This window comes from Haliotis asinina, chromosome 12 (genome assembly GCF_037392515.1).
Source record: "Haliotis asinina isolate JCU_RB_2024 chromosome 12, JCU_Hal_asi_v2, whole genome shotgun sequence".
In the NCBI taxonomy this organism is placed as follows: domain Eukaryota; kingdom Metazoa; phylum Mollusca; class Gastropoda; order Lepetellida; family Haliotidae; genus Haliotis; species Haliotis asinina.
In genome coordinates this window covers 12779381-12787860 of record NC_090291.1, presented here as the reverse complement: position 1 = coordinate 12787860, position 8480 = coordinate 12779381, and the positions used below count along the sequence as shown (strand labels likewise).

At 40.2% G+C, this 8480-nt stretch overlaps 1 protein-coding gene across 1 annotated transcript; it reads right to left on the bottom strand.

Moving 5' to 3' along the window:
• Nucleotides 1-319: 319 nt before the first annotated feature.
• Nucleotides 320-8206, bottom strand: LOC137258312 (superoxide dismutase [Cu-Zn]-like). The gene is made up of 6 exons (XM_067795947.1): nucleotides 8107-8206; nucleotides 5686-5849; nucleotides 4927-5006; nucleotides 3130-3314; nucleotides 977-1094; nucleotides 320-546 (listed from the first exon to the last, which is right to left on the bottom strand). Exons 2-6 carry the CDS (start codon nucleotides 5819-5821, stop codon nucleotides 418-420), a joined length of 648 nt encoding a protein of 215 aa, XP_067652048.1. The 5' UTR covers nucleotides 5822-5849; nucleotides 8107-8206; the 3' UTR covers nucleotides 320-417.
• Nucleotides 8207-8480: the final 274 nt, after the last annotated feature.

Here is an 8480-nt window from a genome sequence, read left to right as displayed (position 1 = left end):
TGACTTAAGATTCTAACTCACTCAGTCACCCGTTCATTAAGAAAGATTAAGGGGACATCTTGTTACTTCAGTACAAACGTAGCCCTAACCTCGTGTCCATTCCAGGTGAGGACGCCGGCGTAACCAAGTGGGTAAGGTGTTCGCTCGTAACGCCGAAATTCCGGGTTCCATGCCCTTCCTGGGAAATGTGTGAGGCCCTTTTCAACAGCAGGGTTGCACGGAAGGATGATCACCCGCCCCCTTCCACACACACACACACACACACACACACACACACACACACACACACACACACACACACAAAATATAACGACATCAAACAACTCTGTCTTTTATCACTATTTCGATCTCTTCACCTAAGCAGTCATGTACGATAACAAACTAGTTTTTCAACCCCCAACCAACAAAACAGTCTCTTCATGTCTCCTTCCACTGAGAACCGTCGGTGGCGAAGATCACACAGCAGGCCAGCCTGGGGCCTGCATTGCCGTTCTCAAGACTGGCAGAGTTGTTTCCCCTGCCAAGATCATCCTCTCCGGCGTGAACCTGAAACAATATCGGTAAACTTCTAGTTTAAACTAAACTGATGTAATAACACGGACATGTTGGTTTTTACCCGCCTTCAGCAATATTTCTGTAATATCACAGCGTGGAACACTAGTAATGGGCTTCACACAATGTACCCATGTAGAAATCGAACCTGGGTCTTCGGCGTAACGACCGAACACCTTAACCACTGGACCATCCTACCACCTAGTTAGCTATTAAGAATGCAGAGTCCTATGGTGCCGTTGTAGAATACATTATGACTTCTGTGACAATTAAACCTGCTTTAAATAGTCTTTGAATTTAGAAAATAGAAAACTACATGTCGACAAAGGATATTCACACTTACTTAAACTCCCAAACGGCACGAAAAATGTATGAAATCACACATTCCCATTCACTGTACAATCAACCAATCTGGTATGCATACCACAATAGCCCTTCCCATGATGCTCTGGTCACCTTCGAGACTTGCCATGCGGTCTGTAAACGAAGTCGTCAGGTGGCCGTCTTTGGGAACGTCAATGTTGCCGAAGTCTCCAATATGTCTGAACCGAGAAAAAGGCAATAGCATGAAATATAATACAAGTTGCAGGTAAATTTGTCATGAACGTTAGGCAACATCACAACAGATATTGATGAGGCGTCAGACGTTCGGTAAAGGCAATCGCAGTTTAACATCAATATGTAAACATAACGTTATACGTATTTTTCCGATGCTAACTGTAGTTTAGTTTACTGTTAAATACAATGCTGGTCAGCCTTCTTTAAGTATGATACTCATGAGGACAATATAATTTGTTCACTGATCACGAGTGGGGCAAGGGGTGGTACACCTTCAATTGATGCATGGGCTCATGGACCCTTCTGGATCAGGGAAGTTATGTCCCTTACATCGATTTGCATTCGCAAAATATCGGCAATTTCCGTGCACCATGCATATTTCAATAATATTCGAGATAAAGAAGTACTATCACGAAGTAGAATGAGTTGTCATTGCCAGCGGGGTACATTGAAATGTACCTCGCTTGTAAATGTGGGGCATTTTAAATAATAGAAGAGGGTTTAGCCAATCAGGAAACGACATTTATGTGTGAGGTTGGACATTTATGTTGGGGTACCATTAACGGAATGTACACAAGCAAATTGGTACCTATATTGTAGGTACTACATATTGTCATGACTTGACAAACATGATGCTTTGGTTTTAACAAAGGTTGACTGTCTCCCTTACGTGTCAAGTTTTCTTTGATCAGGGTCACAGTTTCACAAGCTTAGGTAAAGATTTCGCAAAACTATTTATAAATTGGAGACTTGTATATCACTGTTTGTTCTGGTCAATGCTTGACTTGACTTTGCGTGTCTTTGTATCTGATTCACAAACACTTTCGTAAGGCATATTCTGAATGGCTCGACAGAATCTTATGCATAACTATGAAATAGGTTCGTGGCTTGTAACATCGCCTTTTTACACAGCGATACAATATAATACATTGTATCAATACACATGAACAAAATGTGCTAACACGTAATGGCACTGTAATGAAGTCTGCATGTGTGAAATTATAAGCGTTAATACTCTCTTATCTATAGTGGTTACGTGATAAAACCATAAAGCACATATGTAATTAGTGCACGTTTGTGTCTAGCTTAATTATACCCTTATTTACATATTTGTCATCGAATGCTCTGAATACTTTGTAATCATAGTCGAGCAATAAATTGTTAATTATATTTCTGTTTATAACTTATTCAGTTTTAGAAAACAAAGTCAGATGTGTAATTCATTATATATAGACTATAGGCCGCTAGCTTCATGTTACTGCACAGGTGATATTGACTTAGTATTATTAATAGAACAAATGCTTGCATGTAAGGCTCATCTGGACCAAGAGCACAATGCTAATTTGCTGCTGTTATGGCGAAGTTTAAGACAGTACTTTCAAATAAATTCAACAGTTTTGTAATTTAGAAGAATTTGTTATAGTATTGCCAGGTATCACCTCAGAGACAATTAATACCTGATGGTGTAGTTTGATGACTGGCATATTTATCGGATGTTTCATCTCATTAATTGCCAGTTCATTAGCATCTTGTTTATTTATGAACGTAAATACCATGCTCAGCGGGAGTGAAACATGGAGGTGTGTGGAGAAAATAGCTCTATGTTGATGAGACATGCAGTGTCTATTAGAGAATTGTGTTTGTTTTTGTTGTTTAAGGCCTCCCTTAGTTTGCTTGCACTCAATATTATTACACCTTTATGGAGGCGATCTTTGAATAATTGAGTCTTTACCAGAGAGCTCAGTGATCAATATCATGAGCATCGATCTGCAGCAATTTTGATACGGTGACGTGTCAACCCCCCGATTCCGTTAGTTGCCTCAAACAATCACCGTATTTATCTTTATTCCAGACCCGGAAAGTTCCGGGATGGAATTGTCTTCAGTCACCCATGCTAAGAGCTTGAATATTAAATACACAGAGAGCTCAGTGATCGGAGTAAACTAACAAACCTAAACCTACATTCCAGCTATATGGTAACAGCCTGTAGAAAATCGAATCTAGTGCAGTCAACGTCACCTCGTACTGTCTTCCGGTCCTCCGTGAGTAACCCTGAAGGGGTTGTAGTGTCCACCTGCACCACCGCAGCCATCAGTCAGGTCGCCGTAGCTGTGGACGTGGAAGCCGTGCTTGGTGACGCTATCCATGGCCAGAAGGCCGTCAATGTCAACTTTGATTTCTATGGGCATTTTTCTGCCACATGCCTGTGGGAATACACAAGAGACCATCAAGCTTACGTCAAGACAAATTAATGTAATGATATAACCGAAAACGAATTTATAACAATTAAAAAAGGAATTTCATGGATTTCGTCCTTTTATTCTTTATGTACCGGTGAGAAAGGATTTGAAGCAATATATAAAATAATGACAAAGGGGGTATTTTGCTAGAGACGAAAGGATCTGATGGTTAAAGCCCCATTCACATGCACAAACGTTACTAAAGTGAGTAAATACGCACATGTTTAAATATATGTAATATAATTTATGTACTGTTAGTAAACCTGAAAGTGTGAGTAATAAATGTAATAAATTGTTTCACTTTTTGTCTGCAATTCAACAAAGAAACATGTTGTGTTATCGCTGGCCTTTAAGAAGACAAACACTGCTCTTTTGCATTAGGTCATTGTGATTGGTGGAACGTCATAGATAAATCCAATGACTACAAAAACTAGTACGAAACTTTTCGAAATAGGTTTTTGATCTTATCTTCACACAACTGCAGGATTACTTAAAAGCTAGTGACCCAGCTATTCGCCAGCCTTTAGGTGTACGAATGAAAGTGGGAAGTCCACTGTTTATAAATGCTTTCATGAAGTTTGTAAAACCATACGTGATGTTTTGCTCATTATACGTAACGCTTCCTCTTATTATTATAGGACATTTACACAGCGCACGTATCCATGCAACTATTGCATGCTCAAGGCGCTAGTGTTTCCCTCGACGATTTGATGTCCGTGTCAGCGTCACATAGTATTATCAATCTCAACTCCGTGGGGAGATAACAACTCTTGCTGCCACTAGGCGCACCGAGCTTATCATCCTAACCAAATCACAGCTGGGTGGACTGGGCCACATAGTCACAGTATTTTGTCCACGCTTACTGCACGTTATCGTACCTGCACGTGTTCACGTAGCCACCGTCTGGTCATATACCAACGGATTCGTGGGTTCTGTTAAGTGCACAGGGTTGTGTACTGCATATTGAAAGAGTCTGCATACAAAGTTGACTCCAAGGATTTACACCCGGTCACAGGTGGGCTCGATCCTGATGCCTCACCTCGCTGAATCACTTGCCTGGCGCTTTAGCCAGCTCGTCCAACGTGCTTGTTGGTGATCTATAGCCCGTGTTTTATATTGTATTGTCTTTAGTTACACTGCTAGCTTTACGTTCATATCTGTGATAATCTAGTAGTGTTACTCTCCTTCGATGGCAGGATTTTACGATCTCAATTTATTAATTTTAATATTGATATGAATTAAATTGTTCTCGTCACGATATGGCTAAATAATTGCCTACGAGACGCTATATATTCACTCACATACATACATACATACATACATACATACATACATACATACATACATACATACATACATACATACATACATACATACATACATACGTATGCGTTCGCATGACACATTTACGCATATATGTAAAGTTTGCTAACATGTGCATCTATGAATAAATGTGCAAACAACTGCATGTGAACGGGGCTTTTAATAAGATATAGGTAAAGAGGATGTATCTTGTATACTAGTGATAAGACAGGATCTGATACACTACATTGTTCATGAAAGAACGTATACTCACATTCACTTCCTTGAAGTCAACCCTCCCGGACAGGATAACCTTGGCAGAGGGATCAGGGGAGAGAATGCATGATGCATACTCTGCAACAGAGTGGAACTTGGGTATATATTTGACCAGACTGATACGTCATTAATCTTAATAATGATCGTGTATTTATCATGCGTATGCTCAAAGCATGCTCGATGCGCCCAAACAACCTCCGTATTATTACCCTGATGACCCAAGCTGTCTGTTAAGCGCTAGAGGGTGACAGTCGCACGACGTCATCCCACCGGGTACCCATTTTCAGCTGGGTAATTAATGTTACGTTCTTGCGAACATACTGGGTGCGCCTATTCTGATAAACATTTGCCCTGGTTTTGCACGTTCTTTTGAAGGTTAGGACGGTGGTAAAAGCGTTGGCTCGTTGGCTCGTCACAGTGAAGACCCAGGTTCGCATTCCCTCATGGATACAACATGTGAAGCCTATTTCTGGTGTCCCTCGCCGTAATGTCGCTGGAATATTGCTTAAATAGGCGCAAAATAGTAGTACTCACTCCATCACTCTTTTAACGGTTGCCACCAGAAACGTTCTTAATATACTTAAATTTGACCCTCATAAACGTTTTCAACTACAATGTATTATTTCGTACGTGATAGTCGTGAATATAAACACGAAGTTTCTTGATGCTTTGACAAAATAATCCCCCCCCAAAAAAAAAAAAGTCCCCTCCTTATATCTTTACGCTCTTTTATCATGACAGTATATTGCAGACATACCCGTGATTACACAGTCTCTGAACAAGTATTCGAAGATGTTAAGACGTTCAGGAAAATTTGTTGTATCTGCTTCTTCTTGTCTCTCATGGAGAAATGCTAGGCGAAGGCCCTGGAAGAAGGCGTGCCACAGATTCATCTCGAACAGCCCCTTTAAGAGTGTATTCCTGTGGTGCATGAGGAGAAAACCGTCAGTACACTGAGACACATATACGGTTAAGGTCAGGTACCTAGGCAGGTAGAGGGAGAGGGTGGGTTGCAGAAGAAGAGGTGGATTCTACAGCGGAGTGTTTTAGGTGAACATTAACATATGAATAACAATGAACATTGTTAAAATGCAGTGATATAATAGAGCTTCTAATAGCTACCCAATAGCATCGCATACCCTCGGAACATACCTTACTCGAGTAGATGCTAGGATAGAAATATGATCACGTGTTGCTTTGGTAGCCTTGTACAAGATGCAGGTGGTGTTAATAGTATCGTTTGTTTGTTTGTTTGTTTGTTTGTTTGTTTGTTTACAGCCGCAGCGTTCCGAGTATATGACGGATATCTGTAAATAATCTTGTATAGTCTTGTATTTGGCATCCTGATCATAAATCTGCGCAACTGGGTTACCATGACATACGTCCATCAAGTCAGATAAACAAGCCATCGAATCATGCTTACGAAACGCTGGGATTGCTCAAAGCAAATTCTATCCCGGATCTTCATTGATGGGTGTCTTTTGAACATACAGGTAAACAGTTAATTTAAATCATAAAACATACTCGGCGTCATTGTACACACAATGTAACGCAGATCTCAAACAGCAATTACCATGCAAGGAAATGCGAACACGTGTCAGCTCGTTGTTGCGTAAGTTCGGTTACGTTGATCCCGCACCTAGTATTTCACCGCACCTCACTTGTACATCCTCATCAAAAATGACATCCTGGTGTAGCAGGTGAAGACGAAAATAAAGTAGGATCCACTCCATGAGGCGGAGATTTTGACAAGCGGACTACAATCCCGGAATACAACCGACATTCGGTAGTACTTTTTTCGCAGTTACATGGACTATTTCAAGCCATCTTCTTTGTTGGTACACTTCTTTAATGCAATGGTCCCGACATTAACACATGCACTGCAATATAGTTGACTATTGACAGAACTTGGGTTTCCTTTTTTTTTATTGTATTTGTTACGTAATTTACTGAAGAGGGGTCCCTTGAAGGTCCCGGGGTAGAATAGGTCTTCAGCAACCCATACTTTCCATAAAAGGCTACTATGCTTGTCGTGAGAGGCGACTAACGGGATCGGGTGGTCAGGCTTGCTGACTTGGTTGTCACATGTTATCGGTTCCCATTTGCGCAGATCGATGCTGATGCTGTTGATCACTGGATTGTCTGGTCCAGACTCCATTATTTACAGACCGCCGCCGTATGGCTGGAATATTGCTGAGTTCAGCGTAAAACTAAACTCATTCACTCACTCAATAATGCCTTAATGAAAATACCTACATATACTATTTGGTCTAGGCATGGTAAGATGAAAGACAAGCAAACGCAAAAGATTACATATATAATATGTAAATGTGTATAATAGAACAAACAAATACTAAAAAGTATAAATAGTCACATAGACTATTAGATGACTAGATATGCACAGTTGAAACAACAGATAGATAATGATTTATTCTGTATCTGTCGGCAGAAATCGTTCATGTGGAAACTCGTGTTTGAATAGGTATCACGGTTGACTAACATAAACACAAAGAACCTAATTATGCATCCCTGTAGTTTTGCAGTGATAGGTTTGAAACATGTACTTAAAACATCTCGTGATGGCAACGATGGAAAAACAACTGTATGATCCTTTGATTCATGAAAAGAGACATATGACTGGAATTCATGTTGATTTATTATTTATGATCTTAGTTGCTCAATTTGAAAAAGAAACTCACTTATGCAAAACCATCTCTGTACAAGCATGTCCCTGGGACGGTCAATGTTGTATGCATTGTTGAATGTGAACATTCAAAATGCCATTTTGCATCTTGCGACAAGCAGGATGCTAAAGACCAACTCTAAACCAGATCTTCACGGTACACCTACTGTGAAATATTAGTGGGTGAATGAGTTTAGTTTTACAACGCTTTGAGCAATATCACGGCGGTGGAAACAACAAATGACTTCACTCATTGCACCCATGTGAAAAATCGAACCCGGGATGCAGTGTGACGAGCAAACGCTTTAATCACCAGGCTGACCTACCGCACAGTCACACACCTATGACACAAATCTGCACTACGGGTTGTGATGGCACTCGTGCCCTTGCCGTACATTCTAAATTTCTAAGCATGACAAAATGGAATCCAAGCCAATATATTAAACCTACATACATACATCGTACATTCTACTACACTATAATGAAATTACTCACCTATAGCACAAAAATTCCGACACAAATGATTCGCTATAGTCGTGTCTTTTATAAAGTGAGAGTAAGTGTTGTCTCGTAAGGCTCTAGAGCGGATATTTTTCTTCCGTGTATATAATGTTTACGTCAGCTGAGACAAAAACCTGCATTTGCATAACAGGATAGGTGCCGTGTGCAAAACCAACTGTTACCTTAATGACAAGCGTTTTGATACAGTTCTCATCAAACTTGAGTTCATTGTTCCGAATAAAACTTTTCATGTGAATGCAGAATATTAGGAATATGCATGGATGGTTTATTCAATTACTGAGCAGTATTACTTTTTTCTGAATTTTATCTAAGCTAATGGTATAATTGTTCAGAATCCTAATTAGCGC